Source organism: Bos indicus x Bos taurus, chromosome 4 (assembly GCF_003369695.1).
Source record: "Bos indicus x Bos taurus breed Angus x Brahman F1 hybrid chromosome 4, Bos_hybrid_MaternalHap_v2.0, whole genome shotgun sequence".
Taxonomy (NCBI): Eukaryota; Metazoa; Chordata; class Mammalia; order Artiodactyla; family Bovidae; genus Bos; species Bos indicus x Bos taurus.
In genome coordinates this window covers 5,724,840-5,742,774 of record NC_040079.1, presented here as the reverse complement: position 1 = coordinate 5,742,774, position 17,935 = coordinate 5,724,840, and the positions used below count along the sequence as shown (strand labels likewise).

Sequence of the window (17,935 nt, the reverse complement as noted above, 5' to 3'; positions counted from 1 at the left end):
GCATTCCCATCCTCCTACCATTCCCAGATCCGAGTCCCAAACTTGGTCAGTGTCCCCTGAGGACAGTGCCCCACCCAGGACTGCTGCTTCTCCAGGACGGCTGAGCGCAGAACTTTCAGGGTCACCAGGCACTGGCCTTGAACAGACACGACTTCCGAGCACCCCCAACGCCACTGTGGCTGCAGTCAAGTGGGGCGAATGGTCTGCCAGGGGATAGGCGGAGTCTCAGCCAAGGTCAAGCCCCAGAGCTCAGGGGTCTGCATGCCGCACTGGCTACCCCCGAGTTCTCGAATGGAGCACTGGGGTCCCTACTCTGGCTCTCGGACACACAGGGCATGGGATGCTATGGTCAGGCAGGATGCCCCCCGAAACCACAGGCTGGCAAGCCAGGGGAAGCAGGGTGTCCTTGGGGAAGCTCAGAGATGGAGGTGCTGACTGTCACACTCCGGGGGGAACCTGCTCATGAAGCTGGATTCCTGCGACTCCAGACCGAGCATCTTGGACCCTGCAGCTCCACCTGCATGCGTGTTCTCTCTGGACCGATGTACTCGGCCCCCGAGGTGCAGGCCGCCTCGACGGGCACAGCCCACTCCCATGCTCTCTGACTCCACCGTCCACAGAGATGCTGACCGGGCCCCCAGGCCTCGTGTCGCACACGGTGACATCGACAACACCGGGCTGGCTGGTCTGGTGGGCAGGGAGGAGCAACGCTTTACAGATGTCTCAGAGTGATGTCTGCAAACCAGAGGGATCAGGGTCGGGGGGTGGGCAGCAGCCTGGAGCGTCAGAGAGCCCCCCCACCCCATGAGACTCCGCCTGCCTCCTGCTCCCTGCCATCCTCTTGGGCCTTTGGAAGAAGACACCCCTGTCTGAGTGCTGCTCTGACCCGTGCACTGAGTGACCAGCGACAGCGGTCTTCAGTGGGCCCAGAGCAGGGCACAGCTCTGCAGCAAGGTGGGCCCCTCGTCTACCCGGGCCTGTGACCCCCAGAGGCAGAGCTGGGGCCGGTGGATGAATGGCTCACCAGGCACCAATAGGCAAGTCACTGGTTTGGGGGCAGGAAAAAGATTAAAAAAAAAAACCCACACCTTCTTCTGCAGGTCATTATTTTCCTTTTGAGAAATGGCTCCTGGCTTCCTACAGGGCCTGGTAGGGGAAGAATAACTCAGTGGAAGGCCGAGGAACTGTGCAAGCTCAGACCCCACACCGATAGGGTGGCATCGGGCCTGTCTAGCCCGAGTGCTGGCTCATCTGCACCTCCAGCCATGGAACCATCTAAGGCAGGCTCCTGCCCTCCGGGGAGTAGGGGGAGTCGGGCAGCGCACCCACCTTAGTCACACCACCGTCAGGGGCTCGTGACGACCGCTGACCTCGAGGGAGAACCAGTCAGCCCAAGGAGCAGGACTCTGGGACGCGCACTTGACTTCCAGGGCACCAGGAGACAGGCACTGTGTGTCCGCGGACACGACACACGGGGGCATCACAGCCCAACCTGCGGGAGGCCCGAGGCCTCACAGAGGCTGAGGGCACAGGCGCCAGGGGCCCTTCTCAGGCTTCTCTAGTTGCCTGTTTTTTGTGAACCCTGTTTTCAGTTCACGTGTGGACGGCTGACCCTGGCTCCCCAGACCAGCAGTGTCTTTGATACGCTCAGAATGACTTGAGCAGAATACATTTCTTTTTTTTTAACTGAAACACATTCTGGACAAACTTCTACCCGTCTCGACGGCTCTGTGCTGCCCTACCACAGGCACACCACGCGCTGTCCCAGCTGCCACCTCGAGAGGAGGATGACCGTCGTGTGGTCCCGGGGACAGACACGCTGCAGCCTGCCAGCCTGCTTCCCTCGCCCTCGGGACGTGTCCACGGTCACCCTACAGGCTGCGTCTAGACAAGGGTCTGCTTAGCCTTTCAGACACTTAATTAACTTTGCTGTCACCAGTGCCAAAGTGTCACCCCCATTTCCATGGTAACCTGTTTTAGCTCCTTGGAAGCATGGAGCCCACAGGATTTCTAACTTCCATTCGATGAGGCTCAGGCAGCTTCTATTAATCAGGGGGGTGACAGTCACTGGATTAGTGACCTCCGAAGATCCATAAAGCATCACATTTTTCACGTATCACTCGCTCTGGCTAAATGCTACATTCAGAAAAGAGTCCATTTCACGACGAGGGAAAAGCTGAGTAAGAATGAAACCCGGGGTCACTTGCTTTTCTGTTGCTGGAAAACCTCCAGTCAGGCCTTTGGCAGATGTCTGAGGGTAAGAGGGGTGATCTACTTACTTGGGGAATTCAGAATTTCCAGGTACTTCACTACTGCAGTCTGTAGTTTTAGGTGTACAGAAGGTTTCCTGAAGTTACTGTCTGCTTCCCTAAGATCCTGCCTCTGTCCTCCTTGAGTCAAGGAATCAAGAGCTGGAGAAGGGGCCTCGAAGGGTGCCTGGGCCCAGGTGAATTCGCCAAAGTCACAGGGTATCAGGCCAATTTACACAAAAATCAGAAACAATTGGAAAATAAAATTAAGGACAAAGCGATTTTCATGTTCCTAAGAATTCTGGGCACTGAGGACGAATGCAGGCAGAGTGGTCCCCTAGAGCCCAGGCATCCTGGGGGAAGAGCCGCAGCAGGGTGTCCCGGGGGGCTCACAGGCCAGAGGGCTGGGCAGGGCTCCCAGGACCCCACTGGACGAGGAGCCGAGGATCTGGGGTGAACGCACTCGCCCACTGGAGTCCCACCGAGGGAAGGAGCGGTGGTCTTCACCTGGAGGCCCTCGGCCCCTCCCCCCTCTCCCCCAGTCCCTCGGGGGCTCCCCAGGGGGATGACGCCCTCATAAAGTGCCAATGGCCCGTGAATTCCTGCCTTGGCGGCTACTTTTGGTGAACCCAAGCGAACATAATCCTCTTGGTAAAGATTTATGCATAAATTTACATGCACACAGGTATACACAGTATGCATACGTATCTTATTACACTGGATGTAATTTGAGTATATTGAATGTGTTATTTTGAACTTTTCACATACGACTGTAAGTCATATTGGTATAAAACGAGTTGCAGTAAGCACAATTTTAATACCATAATAACCAGGTTCAAATTTTCTGCTGAAAGAGATCAACAGTTTTCTCTTAAGAGATTATCCACCTGAGTAATTTTTTTCTTTCTAACTGAAGTTTCTTCAGCTTTATTCTGGTAAATAACTAACACAGGGCATCAGGATGTGCTGAGGAGGGACCGGGATGGACACACATCAGGGAGACCTGAGTTCAGATTCCACCCCATGACTCCCTGGGTCTGTGGACCAAGTTCTCAAATTCTAGAATGTGAGTAAACTCTAGATAATGAGTTTCCTTATCTGTTAAACAGTGCATTCCTTAGAAGACTGCCGTGATGACTGAGAATTCAGATGGTAAACCTCAGCACAGGCCCTGATGAGCAGAAAGGATTGGGTCCAAATTGCCTGACAGGACAGCCACCGGAATAACACAGCCCGAACTCAGGGAAGCGGGGCCCACTCACTTGTAACGTGGTATCGAAGACGACAAGCTTGGAGCTGGTTGGAACGATGTCGTAACACTTGTGTGACCTCATGAATCGCATGTAAACGCCACTCTCTGAGTCTTCTGCTGAAAAGGAAAAAACAAGGCTAGTATCAGTGATAAGTAAAAAAGAACTTCCTCTGTCAGATTAAGAGTATGCATGAAAACCTATTGCTAATGCACTTAATGGAAAATAAGAAATGTTTTTCCCTGTAAGAGCAAGAAGCCATGCCACTCAACCCTGCTGTCCTTGCTGATGCAAGAAGGCAAGGGAAGAAATGAAGCCTCTGGGCTGAAAAGGAAAAAGCAAAACTGTATTTGGTGGACTATATGATTTTCTACATAGAAAATACCAAAGAATTACAAAAAGCTCACAGATCTAAAAAAAAAAAAATGTTTAGCAGGTCGCAGATGGCAAAGTAAAAAAACAAAACAAAATAAAAAAAACACATGCTACTGTATTTCTACATACTAGCAAGGAACAACTGGAAATTTGAAAATGTTAAAGGCCCCGAGTCAGGAAGGGCAGGCTGTGCTCACTCTGCACCTTCCATGGCTCCTCACTGGGCGAACCGGGTGTGATCCACACGGCTCAGATACTCTTGCTCTTCCTGGATGCTAATTTCTTTGAATAGTCAGAATCTTACCCACTTACTACGCTAATTAAGTCCATCAATACCTATTTATTTCGGACGGTCTTAGTGTGGGTTCTCCCACAGCTGACCTGTGAGACCAGGGGAAGTGAGATGAAAGGAAAGAGTCAGAAAGAAAAACACCAATACAGGATACTAACACATACATACTGAATTTAGAAAGATGGTAACGATGACCCTATATGTGAGACAGCAAAAGAGACACAGATGTAAAGAACAGACTTCTGGACTCTGTGGGAGAAGGCGAGGGTGGGATGATCTGAGAGAATAGCACTGAAACATGTACACTGTCACATGTGAATCAGATCTCCAGTCCAGGTTCGATGCACGACACAGGGAGATCAGGGCTGGTGTGCTGGGATGACCCTGAGGGATGGGATGGGGAAGCGGGTGGGAGGGGCGGTTCGGGATGGGGGCACATGTATTCCCATGGCTGATTCAAGTTAGTGTATGGCAGAAACCACTACAATATTATAAAGTAATTAGCCTCCAATTAAAACAAGTAAATTAATTTAAAAAAAGAGATAGAGAGCTCTAGTGACCTTCCTGGTGGTCCAGTGGCTAAGACTCCACGCTCCCCACGCAGGGGGCCCAGGTTCGATTCCCGATCAGGAGACTAGATCCCACCTGCTGCAACTAAGAGTTCTCAGGCAGCAACAGAGACAGAAGATCCTGCACGCTACAGTGAAGTCCTGGTGCAGCCAAATCAGTAAATAATAAGTATTTTTAAAAAATAAAATAATTAAAAAAAAGAGGGAGCTCTAGTTGGCAGGTCACAGCTCCATGCAGTCGCAGCTGCTGGGGACCCAGGAGAAGCTGTGCATGCCTCCTAATCAGGACCACCCTGCCTGCTTTGGTTAGGGGTCACTCTTGGGTATGCTCTTGCCTCGAACCCACAAGCCCAGCTGCCAAAGAACACCCTCAGGTAGAGGTGTTCAGATAAGAGAACTTGGACGCATGGGAGCTACCCACAGCATCAGCTCCCAACACTGTAAGTTCTGTGTGCTAAACATATTTTGGGGTACCATCTTAATTCGTCTGATTTTAAAAAATATTTAAATAAACATTTTATTTTGGATAGCTTTAGATTTATAGTAAAGCTGTGAAGACACAGCAGCTCCTTGTATTCTCCAATTGGGTTTCCCCTACAGGGATCATCTGAGGTTCGTCTAGTCAAAGCTACGGTTTTTCCAGTAGTCATGTATGGATGTGAGAGCTGGATGATAAAGAAAGCTGAGCGCTTAAGAATTGATACTTTTGAACTGTGGTGTTGGAGAAGACTCTTGAGAGTCCCTTGGACAGCAGGGAGATCCAACCAGTCCATCCTAAAGGAAATTAGTCCTGAACATTCATTGAAAGGACTGATGCTGAAGTTCTAGTACTTTAGCCACCTGATGCAAAGAGCCGACTCACTGGAAAAGACCCTGATGCTGGGAAAGATTGAGGGCAGGAGGAGAAGGGGGTGACAGAGGACGAGATGGTTGGATGGCATCACCGACTCAATGGACATGAGTTTGAGCAAGCTCTGGGAGATGGTGAAGGACAAGGGAGCCTGGCATGTTGTAGTCCATGGGGCTGCAAAGAGTCAGACAGGACTGAGTGACTGAACAACAGCAATTTTCTGAGATAACGTTCCCCTAAGGATGCGCTGGCGTTTGTCACGACCGACGAATCACAGTGACGACTCACACATGATTAAAAACTCACTTTAATCTCAGTGTGGACACATGGTATCTCTCTCATTCTCTGAGTCACAATGCAACACCTTGTTAGGACTGGTGCTTGGAGTGGCTTGGTCCCTCCTGCGGATGGGGCTGCTCGGGGCGCGGCCCACATTCCCAGAGCCCACCGGGGCTATGACTCCCTGTCAGCCTCCCTGGGGTGTCCCTGCTCACCCATGCCAGCTGCAGCCCCCATGCCAGCAGGATGTGGGGAGCTGGGCCCTCAGGGTCTCGCTGTGAGAGGGGCTCCCTCAACTCCCTGGTGGTGGGCGGTGTGCCTTCAATCACTAACGTCTCACATCAGTGGGGTGCGTTTGTCTCAATTATTCACCTGCCTGAATTGTCACCCCTCCGGGACAGCACCTCACAGGCAGCCTTGTCTCCTTAAGTCTCCCCAGACCCTGACCTGCTGGCCCTGGTAATTCTGCGGGCCACTGGGAAGGTACTTAGGATGAGGTTCTCCGACTGGAATTCGTCTGATGTTTTTATTATGCTTAGCCTGCACTTCTGAGTTTTGAGGCAGGTCTGTAACATTTTTTTGGTAATGTAAAAACCTTGATCAAACAAAGGAACATGTTAAATATGTAAAACAGATGATAGAAAATTGAATTTTGGTTTGTTATAAAGGCTATGCTAATGCTATACTAAGTCACTTCAGTCGTGTCCGACTCTGTGTGACCCCATAGATGGCAGACCACCAGGCTCCGCATCCCTGGGATTCTCCAGGCAAGAACACTGGAGTGGGTTGCCATTTCCTTCTCCAATGCATGAAAGTGAAAAGTCATAGTGAAGTCGCTCAGTCGTGTCCGACTCTTAGCGACCCCATGGACTGCAGCCTACCAGGCTCCTCCATCCATGGGATTTTCCAGGCAAGAGTACTGGAGTGGGGTGCCATTGCCTTCTCTGGTTATAAAGGCTAGATTACTAATTATGTAATAATATTGCTCACGAAAGTGTTAGCCTTTAAAGTTAGGAGACTATGAAACGTCACTGCTTCTCCACCTTTGGTAAAACTTTCTGAATAGGGCACCGTTTATTTTATTTCCATTATGATGAAGTCTCCAATTGTACCTGAAGGAAGAAATGCACTGAAACCGGAAATAAAGAGTCAACTGGAGTTAAACCAAAAAGGAAAAACAAAAACAAAAACAAAAAAAACAAACCAAACCAACCCCCCAAACCATTCAACCACAAGAGGCTGTTTGGAATACGTTAGTTACTAAAATTCCTGACAAGGCCAGTTGAAGCTCTCATTACTCAACAGGTAACCGGGGTTAAGACGGCGTCACAACGTTCCCGGGCAAAAGTGTAACTAAAGGGTATCTCACTGGCACCCAAGTTGTGGTCTGTGAAAGCTGCCCGTTGTGGATGGATGGATGTTACACATTCCATCACACGCTAACCCAAGGCCATTGTCCAAGGGAGTGACTGAAGACTACTGCGGTCTAAGAAAAGTATATGTTGAACTGTTTACCTGTGAAGGTTAGCAGAACAATCTGGAAACTGCGACACTGAGCTTACACGGGAACAATTCTACACACGAACCAGCGTGTCCCTCCCTGAAAGCAGATCTGATTACACAACACCCTTGATGCGTCCTCACTTCACAGCACAGCCACGCCACTCAGCTGCCACGTATGTCCCCCAGGAATTTCACACCCTAGGATCCCATCCACACTTCCCTTCAAAGGCAGTTTCTCAGCTCTGGGACCTCGTCCTTGTGCCTGCCTCTGCCCAGTGCACTGCCTCAGGTAGGGGCCACTGCAATGCTACCTGCCTTTCTGAATGGTGTTCATCTGGGATGACAGAACAAGACCTTTCTGGAAGCAAGGCTCTCTGCAGGTGTACTTAAGGTAAGCATCTTGAGATGAGGCCAAAAGCTATGGCAAACCTAGACAACGTATTCAAAAGCAGATCATCACTTTGCCGACAAAGGTCCGTCCAGTCAAGGCCATGGTTTTTCCAGTGGTCATGTATGGATGTGAGAGGTGGACTGTGAAGAAGGCTGAGTGCCGAAGAATTGATGCTTTTGAACTGTGGTGTTGGAGAAGACTTTTGAGAGTCCCTTGGACTGCAAGGGGATCCAACCAGTCCATCCTAAAGGAAATCAGTCCTGAATGTTCACTGGAAGGACTGATGCTGAAGCTGAAGCTTCCTTTGGCCACCTGATGCAAAGAGCCGACTCACTGGAAAAGACCCTGTTCCTGGGAAAGATTGAAGGTGGGAGGAGAAGGGGACGACAGAGGATGAGATGGTTGGATGGCATCACTGACTCAATGGATATGAATTTAAGCAAACTCTGGGAGATGGTGCAAGACAGGGAAGCCTGGTGTGCTGCAGCCCACAGGGTCGCAAAGAGTCGGACATGACTGAGTGACTGAACAACAACAATACCACCACCACTGTGGATTACTAGGTTGCACCCTAAATCCAACTACCCATGTCCTTACAGGAGAGAGGACACAGACACAGAGGAGAAGACCATGTTGGATGGAGGCAGAGATCAGAGTGACACTGCCAGGTGCCAAGGAGGGCGAGCAAAGACTAGAAGGCAGGAGGGAGGCCTGCGACGGAGCCTCCTGGAGCCCCCAGAAGGGGCTGGCCCTGCTGACTTCTGGTCTCAGATATCTGGCCTCCAGATTGCAGGAGAATGAAAGGCCCTTGTTCTCAGCCGCCGGGTGTGCAGCACTTTGTCACAGCGGCCTTGGGAGCCTCCTCCGCCTTCCTCATTCAGTTCACAGGCCCAGTGCACCTTCCTCAAAGCCCTCAAGCCACAAGCACCCCCTCCACTGCCAATGCCCCCACTGGGGCTTTGCGAGTAATGCCCTTGTGCAGTCGCGGTGCATCTTGTACCAAAGTTAGACATCTGCAGCGGATGGCAGCTTCAGAGGCAGCAAGCTCCTCAAGTGTGTCAGGACAAGCTCCCAACTGCTAACTGGTGTGGCACTGACAGACACATCAGGGAAAGGCAGGGGTCACAGTTAGGGTCCAACCCCCATCTTCAAGAGCTGAGGCTGTAAGGATGCAAGCATTAGTCACTTCAGTCCTGTCTGACTCTTTGTGACCCCACGGACTGTAGCCTGCCAGGCTCCTCTGTCCATGGAATTTCCCAGGCAAGAATACTGGAGTGGGTTGCTGTTCCCTTCTCCAGGGGATCTTCCAACCCAGGGACTGAACCTGGGTCTCCTGCATTGCAGATCCTTTACCATCTGAGCCACCAGGGAAGCCCCAAGGGTGTAGGATGAGAAGCACTTAAAAAAAAAATGTACACGTCGCCCAAAGCACTAAAAAAAAAACCCCAAATTAAAAAAACTGACTCCTTATTTCCAATTCCTATTAATTTTAACTTAATGTAAGATCTTTCATTATAATTCCACAAAGAAAAAAGACTATCAATAGGTTAGTCATTTTAACATTTGTCCTTTATACTTTATTCTACATTTGGAAATATAAGTTTACTGTATTCATACAGCATCTTTTCTTTTTGTGTGTGTTAGTTGCTCAGTCGTGTCCAACTTTTTGCGACCCTATGGACTTCAGCCCACCAGGCTTCTCTGTCAACGGAATTCTCCAGGCAAGAATACTGGAATGGATTGCCATTCTCTTCTCCAGAGGAACTTCCCAACCCAGGGATCAAACCCTGGTCTCCTGCATCACAGGCAGATTCTTTACCATTTGAGCTACAGGGAAGTCCTATCTTTTCTTTTTAGAAAGTCATTTAAAATAGCTGAACAAGAAATAAGCAAAAACAATTTAAAATAGTTCAGCAAGAATAAGCAGAAAGGGAAATATTAAAGTTAAAAGTATACAGAAAAGATTAAACTCTTGTGGACATTTTCCTAAAGTGCTTAGATACATGGATATCAACAAAGTCAAAGTTTAAACGTAATTTTACAGGACTTATAAAGGTAACAGAATAAATGAAGTGCGTTCGTTTTTGTTTTTCCCTTTCCATGCTTTATATGCTTGGCTTCATGTGTGCTGGAGGCAAAAGGGTCCACTGAAGACGGAGATACAGATGCTCTTCCAGACAAGGTGGCAAAGAGTTATTAAAACAGTAAGAAAAGCGTATGTAAGTAAAGGCACAAAGTTTCCCCAGTTAGTTGCAACAAATAAACAGTAATATAAACAAATATACAATACATAATAAAAGAAAATAAAACTTAAAGGTTGCAATAAATGCCTAAGGAATGTCACAAACAGACAAGGCTATGACCTTGAAACAACTGATTTCCATCCACTTGAAAATTCTCGGAACTACATGGCTCAAACATCTACCACAGCCAATGTTTCTTCTTTCTCAGGAAACACAGCCCAACTTCTGAGCTGAAGCAACAATGAGGACTGAGGTTGGCGTGCAAGGGTCCCGCCCCCAGCAGCAGCCGGCCAGGAGACTGAGGAACCCCTTGACAGTGGTGATGCCACAAACTACCTGGGGCTGCCCCAGCCAGCTCCTGCAACCCGAAGGAGCTTCCTGCTTTCTCTAGCTTATTTCTTTAGGATTTTGTTAATGCAACATAGGTTGAATTTTATCAGCTGCCATTACAGTATCTACTGAGATGACGGGAGGTTTCTCTCCTTTTATCTGCTGACGTTAATTCCTTGGTGGATTTCCTAATAAACTGCAATCTTGCATTTGTAGGACAAGACCTTGTTTGGTCACCACAGACTGCATGGCTCACTCTGCCGATGTTTTTATGGGAGTTCTGCCCGTACTTTAAATACCAGGCGAATCGTTTTTCTTCTTTGTGTGCTACCGTCTGGTTCTGATGTTCGGATCAAGCGAGCTCCACAGAAGGAGCACGGTCCCTGCTGTCCTTTCCTGAGCCCTAAAATAATTAAAGTGACCACGGCCTTAGCGGTTCCTTGAGGCTTTTACAGAATTCACCCATCAACAGGCTGAACCCCAGGCCTCTTCTGCAGGGGCAGAGGAAGGGTAAGGCCCTTTAATTACTGGAAATGAACAAAAAAACTTTCACAACCATACAGTTCACCCATTTGAAGAGTATAATTCAGTTGATTACCTTTTAACTTCTTTTATGGTGATTGATGAAAGGGATAATCGATCAGGAAAATACAAACTGGTGAAACTTACTCAAAAGTGACTGAAAAGATTCTTGAATGTATTGATATAATTTGATATATTCAGATTTCTTTCAATGTGATTTTCTAAATCTCTGCATTAATTATTAGTCCTTATTTCTAACACCGGGTATTTTCACTTTTTTTTTTTTTTTTTCTTGAACAGACTTGACACACGTTTACCCATTTTATTGGTCTTTTCCTAAGAATTAAGCTCTAGCTTTTGTTGAGCAAGACTATTTTTTGTATTCGATTTCATGGATTGCTGACATTTCGATCGCATTTCTGGGGCGGGGAGGAGAGAGACATTAACATTCCACAAACCACCTTGAACCACAATGTGGGACCCAGCGCAGTAAACCCGTCAGGTAGGGCTCAGACAGGCCTGTCACCCTGTCCCCACCAACGTGCTTCTGTTTGACACCTGGATTAGAATGTGGTTCGGATGCGCCTTGACATATTCCTATTATCAGCGCTTCAACACGTCTGTAAACGCGTGTGCGTCTCTGGGGTTTAGCAACACAATGGGTCCTCCGGCCGCCTCTAACACAGCGCAGGATCCTTCTACAGCACGCGAGAGTGCTGCCCAGTCATGCTGCTGCTGCTGCTAAGTCACTTCAGTCGTGTCTGACTCTGTGTGACCCCCAAAGACGGCAGCCACCAGGCTCCCCCATCCCTGGGATTCTCCAGGCAAGAACACTGGAGTGGGTTGCCATTTCCTTCTCCAATGCATGAAAGTGAAAAGTGAAAGTGAAGTCGCTCAGTCGTGTCCGATTCACCCCAAAGCCGAGAAGTGATTTGCAGAGTCAGGCAGGGAGGACAAATGGCTCCCTGCTGAGCCCACAGGCCTGGGCACATCAGTACGATGTGTACGTCAGTACGTCAGATACATCAGTACGTACGTTTGTACGTCAGGCACGTCAATACGTCCGGTATGTCAGTACGTCAGGTATACCAGTACGTTGGTACTTCAGGTACATCAGAGAGCATGCGCCTCTCCAGCGGGGGCTACAGGAACTCCGGGTGCCGGCCGGAGCCTGTGTAGAAGAACGAACGGGGCACGTCTAGAGCAGATCTGTGTCAGAACTGCCATCACATTCTGCGGGACGCTCCGCAAGTTCCTTCATCCCATCGGCCTGGACCTCTTCGTTTGTAAAATGGGGAGGACACCATCTTTCCTGCAGAGTGATTCTGAGGGATGGGATAGATCACAGGCGCTGCTGACTGGATGGTACTCATGAGACAGTCACACGCAGAGACTTTTGACCCCGAAGCCGTCGCTGGGCCAGCCGCAGTCACCAGATGAAGCACTGATGGTGGCCTGATTCTACCTTTTGGCTCATTTGCCTCTCTGGTCCTTTCCAAGGGCATCACCGTAGTATATTTGTGGAGACGATACAACACGGCAGGTACCATTACATTCAGGTTATTTAATGCACGGATAATCCTGTTTAGCTGGGTGCTATGATTACTTCCTGCTTACACAGGGAGAAAGAGAAGCTTGAAATAACTTGCCTAAGGTCTCACAGCTCTTAAGTTGAAGAAGTGGGACTCCAACCTGGGTCTGACTCATGCTCTTGATTACTTGGCACTAATTACACATGCAACTTAAAGGGGGAGGGGACAGGCCACATGCGTAAGCATCAAAGCTCAAGGAGTCATTGTGAAAGGAAGAGCCAAATGAAGTGACGTCTGTCTTGCTGAGGTCCTACTGAAACAAGTACACATTCCACAATACGTGGTCTACGAAAAACAATCTATTGGTAGCAACTTGATGCATTCGAACTGTGGTGTTGGAGAAGACTCTTGAGAGTCCCTTGGAAGGCCAGGAGATCAAACCAATCAATCTGAAAGGAAATCAACCCTGAATATTCATTGGAAGGACTGATGCTGAAGCTCCAATGCTTTGTCCATCTGATGCAAAGAGCTGACTCATTAGAAAAGACCCTGAAGCTGGGAAAGATTGAGGGCAGGAAGAGAAGGGGATGACAGAGGATGAGTTGGTTGGATGGCATCACCGACTCGATGGACATGAGTTTGAACAAGCTCTGGGAGATAGTGAAGGACTGGGAAGCCTAGCGTGCTACAGTCCATGAGGTCGAAAAGAGTTGGACATAACTGAGCAACTGAACAACAACTTACTATTAGAAACAAATGACCAAAGTATAACCTAAAATAACATCAATCAGGTACTACAAAGTTCAGAACCTCAATGATGTGATGTAAATTCAGATACACAGGAAATAGCTGTAACTTCGACAGAAGCAGCAAGTGAAAAGATTTAAGATGTGACTAAAATTTGACCAAAACTTTCCCAAATAGATGCTAAAGCTGAAACTTCAGTACTTTGAGTACCTCATGGGAAGAGATGACTCATTGGAAAAGACTCTGATGCTGGGAGGGATTGGGGGCAGGAGAAGGGGATGACAGAGGATGAGACGGCTGGATGGCATCACCGGCTCGATGGACTTGAGTCTGAGTGAACTCTGGGAGTTGGTGATGGACAGGGAGGCCTGGTGTGCTGCAATTCATGGGGTCGCAAAGACTCAGACACGACTGAACAACTGAACTGAACTGAACCAAAGGACTTTGTCCTTTGAGCATCTGAGTGAAGCTTGACTTCTCCCCTAACATCAGCATAAGTGCAGTCACAGCCACAAAAGAAAGAGCTAAGAGACTTTCTCCTGGGACACCAGCTTTTGGGAGTAAGTCATCACATTTCCATGACTGCCTCTGAAGCTGTTCTGGACAGAGTCCACCCTGACCTCACGTTCAGAAGCGGGAGTCTTGGCACACCTGGGAGGTACACCCAGGTCACCTCACCTCTGCCTTGTCACTGCTCTTAGATTAGCACACATCAACTTGGCAAGGGGGCTTCCTCACTGCCTTTAATAGGAATGCCTTTATTTCCTCATAAGAAGTAACATTAACCACTGAAGTATACTGAGCCCACGTGCCAGGGTAAAAGTTAGAGCTCCAAAAACTATGAGTTCACATATGTGACAAATATTTCCTGAAACTAGGTCTTGTTTATCGTGGTATCTCTGAGACCTGGCAATAGCAAGTTCTCAGCCCTGTCCTCACAGGGCTGGAAAATATGAACACATTTTTAACACATTAACATTTTTAAAACATTAACACATTTTAACACATTAAACATAGGGCTTCCTCAACGGCAAGGAAACATGAACACATTTCTCCTGAACAGCCCCATCAACCAGGTAGGGTCATGACATAAGGTGTGAAGGCTGGTCTGGGGATTCCGGAAAGTTGCCCTTCCTGAGGGAGTGACATTTAGGCTGAGACCTGAAGAAAGCCAGCGGGTGGCTCAGAGGACAGGGAAGAACCATCCAGGGAGAGGGGACAGCCCACCTGAAGTCCAGAAGGTGCAGAGAACAAAGCTGAGGAATGTGCAGGAGGCCTGGAGAAGGGTGGTGTGAGGTGAGGCAGGCAGAATGGAGGGGCAGAGAATACGGGGAGAAGACTGGAGTCCTGCCTAAAGGCAGAGGAAGCCGGAGAAGGCTTTTAAGCGTGGAAATGACGCCATTAGACACGTTTTCAGAAAGTATTGCTAAATGCAGCATGTGAAGTTGACTGAAGGGGGCCAGAGTGGATCAAGCTGTTTAACAGTCAGCAGAGAGGTGACGATGGCAGAGTGACATACGGGAGGGATTCAGGAGGTGACGGGGAGAGGACAGACTGCTTGGATGTGGCGGGGTGAGAGAGGCAGGGCTCAACATTATTCTTGTTAAAATACAAAGCAAAAAACCAGGGGGACACGGTGACCATTTACTGAATCAGGCTGGGGGAGAAAACAGAAGAGGGGAGCGGGAGGCTGGGTGAGAGAGGTGGTGGTGCCTCAGGTGGAGACATCCAATAGGCAACCGGATACTCAGGAGAGATGTGGCTGGAGATAACTTCTGGAGCGTTATCGGTTATTAAAGCATCCTGTAATTAAATACACGGGATTAGAACACTGGGCAACAGGCAGGGGGTAATTACAGCCCTGGAAGTGAGTAGGACTGTCTAGGGGAGAGGACAGGAGGGGAAGACAAGGGGGGCTTTGGGCAGAGCCGGGAGCAAGTTCCGTATCTAATGTCTGCGTGAGTCAGACCTCACTCCACCTGCTACAATACAGAACAGAACCAAAAAAGGAAAAAGAGGAGAACCCCCGAGGAGAGAGGGACGAGGAGTGCACCCGGAGTGTTCCGAGGGAGAAGGGGGCGGAGGTTGTCTCTGGGGACGGCTACTAAGAGCTCAAAATGAGAAGAGGACTAAGTGTCCGCTGGAGTTTGCAGAACAGAGCCACAAAGGACCACCTTGGGGAGCTTGGACGGGGAGTGAGGGCGTAGAAAGTGGGTTTCCGGGTAAGGGACTACTTCCTGTTGGGAATGCAGGCTGGCTCGGAGCCCGTGCAGTGAGCCTAACAACCATGTTTGAAACCTGGTGACCCCACCTTCCCAGATACATCCCCTGAGGTATCTTACTTAAACTCTCACCCTCTTAATGTCCCCCTCTATAAAACAGGGATGATAAAAATATTTACCTCTTAAGAGTTGCTCTGAGGATTGAGAGATGAGATCAATATAAAAGATTTACAACAATGTCTTAATATACTTAGTACACACACATTACTATAAACCAGAAAAAGGACACAAAGTTTCTTCCACTTTTCATTTCACAGGTAAGATGTAAAGTCCCTGGGGTCCTGGTATGACAACTTCACAAGGGTTCTTCCGCCCTCACCGCAGAGCTGTAGGATGGAGCCACCCGGCCAGCGAGCACACGGTCTGACTCACCGGCCTGGACTCTAGCCAGCTGTTGGCTGGGGCTGCTGGGCGCCCACCACAGAGCAGACAGAGCCAGTCCTGAGAGGGAAGGTCATGGCGATCCTTTCATCCCGGAGATGACTCAGCCCCACCTCGGCTCCCGGTGACTCCTCGGTTACTTGTGAAGCCTGGTGGCCGGTCCCACTTTCAGATCCCCAAACCCTGCAGTGAACTCCCCTCTTGTTTAAAGGATTTGGCACGGGAGGGGGGTGGGGGGGTGGAGCTTAATATTTTACGTAACAAAACCTCCACTCCTCTACCTCATCAAATCTAAGATACCATCAAATGTGAAGTTATAGCCTGACTTCAGAGACTTTAAAATGTACACCTAAAATCTATTAAATATGGCAAACTTTCAAATATGGGGCCAGCCAGGAAAGAAAATGTTTCACTATGAATATTTCATACAGCTGTAACTATTTTTATAATCGAGACACAGTCACTCTCTTGTGGAAGGTAAGTTGCAGGCTCAGTAGGGAAGGGGAGAGTCTGGATGGCAGGTCATCAGAGCCTTCCGATACTACTAGGTGATCGGCCAGTGACCGAGTTGTGATCATCAACCTGTCACCACCAGAGGTCAGCACCCCTCACACCACAGTCAGCGAACCAAATGGACACAGCCAAGCCTCCTGGGAGATCTGCTATCAAGGCTAAGTGATGAGGGGATATAAATGCACAGGAGGACATTCTTCCCTAAGAAAGTCAGAGCAGTGTTTTCTCATTATCCACATGCACCCCTCCACCCCTTAATTGTCCTACCCCCATGAAACTTGAATACTGCAAATACACTGTATATCCATTCAGGGGCCCTTTGGAGAGCCAGAAACCACTATAGTATCTAAGATTTTTTTGTCCCCCAACAAGAACCAATCTCTGCTCATATCACAGCAACATCCTCATCACAGCAACATCCTCCAGTTGAGAATGAGCGAGTTTGAGTGAATGTCCATTTCTGGTTTCTGTAGAGCAGCTGCTGGTTGTTCTAGGTCATATTTTCAGGCTGGAAGGAAAAGCACAAGTTTGCCAAGTGCTGGGCTTCGTTCTACAGAGAAAACCCACAGCAGCAATAACAACAGGACAGACAAACACCACCTGGAGAGACTAGGATCATCCAAAAACACAGCTGCCTCATTACAGAACGGGGCCTCAGCTTACCAGACTCCTGATGAAAAATAGTACTTTCCCTCTCGCTTTTACTTTCCATGTCCCCTTCTTACCTAGTTTTCATCGTGCAGACTACGTTGATCAGTCTTGCTAGGAAAATAAGTTTGGAGACAAGTCTTAAAAGGACTATCCTTTGAGAAATTCCTTGCAGGTGAAGAAGGAATAGCTCAGACAGAGGACTGCGAAGGAAGCAGCAGACAGTGAGGGAACAGGGGAGAGGCGAGTGGACAGAGTGAGACGGTGGGACGAACCCACACAGTGAGCTACTGAAAGCCTGAAATAACTGGAGAGGCTGCGACAGCTGGAACGGTGAGAAGAGGGCGAGGAGATAACACAGATAGTTTCCAGGGGCTGTAACATTCTTGACGTGGTGCCAGAATCATAGGTTTATTAATCGTGGATAAATTTCAACCCTGAATATTCACTGGAAGGACTGCTGCTGAGGCTGAAGCTCCAATACTCTGGCCACCTGATTCGAAGAACTGATTCATTGGAAAAGACCCCGAAGATGGGAAAGATTGAAGGCAGGAGGAGAAGGGGACGACAGAGGATGGGATGGTTGGATGGCATCACCGACTCAACGGACATGAGTTTGGGCAAGCTCTGGGAGGTGGTGAAGGACAGGGAAGCCTGGTGTGCTGCAATCCCTGGGGTCGCAAAGAGTTGGACATGACTGAGCCACTGAACAACAACATCATTTACTGGAGAAAGCATTCGAGGGCTGTGTTCAGGTGCTTACGGCGGTGCTTGGTCTTGTTGTTAAATAAGTTCTAGTTAACCTTGATAAAAACAAACAGCTATGACTGATATAATAAAACATTTGAAAAGCGAACAAATAATGTGACTGCTGAGCGCTAAGCGCCGCTCTCATCACTTTGTAGATCCTGAATCATCCCATCTTCCCATTGCTCCCATAAAGGAACCATAAACCCTGGGTGTAGTCACAGAATACCGC

At 48.7% G+C, this 17,935-nt stretch overlaps 1 protein-coding gene across 7 annotated transcripts in view; it reads right to left on the bottom strand.

Moving 5' to 3' along the window:
* Positions 1–17,935, bottom strand: part of PRKAG2 (protein kinase AMP-activated non-catalytic subunit gamma 2) — a 299,615-nt gene that overhangs the window by 37,093 nt on the left and 244,587 nt on the right. For 4 of the 7 annotated variants that reach the window (XM_027538543.1, XM_027538541.1, XM_027538545.1 and 1 more), the window contains one exon: positions 3,512–3,615. In XM_027538543.1, the coding sequence (XP_027394344.1) occupies positions 3,512–3,615 (104 nt within the window). Of the gene's footprint in view, positions 1–3,511; positions 3,619–17,935 lie in introns of all 7 variants that reach the window. The other 3 variants (XM_027538542.1, XM_027538540.1, XM_027538544.1) reach the window with 1 other exon arrangement.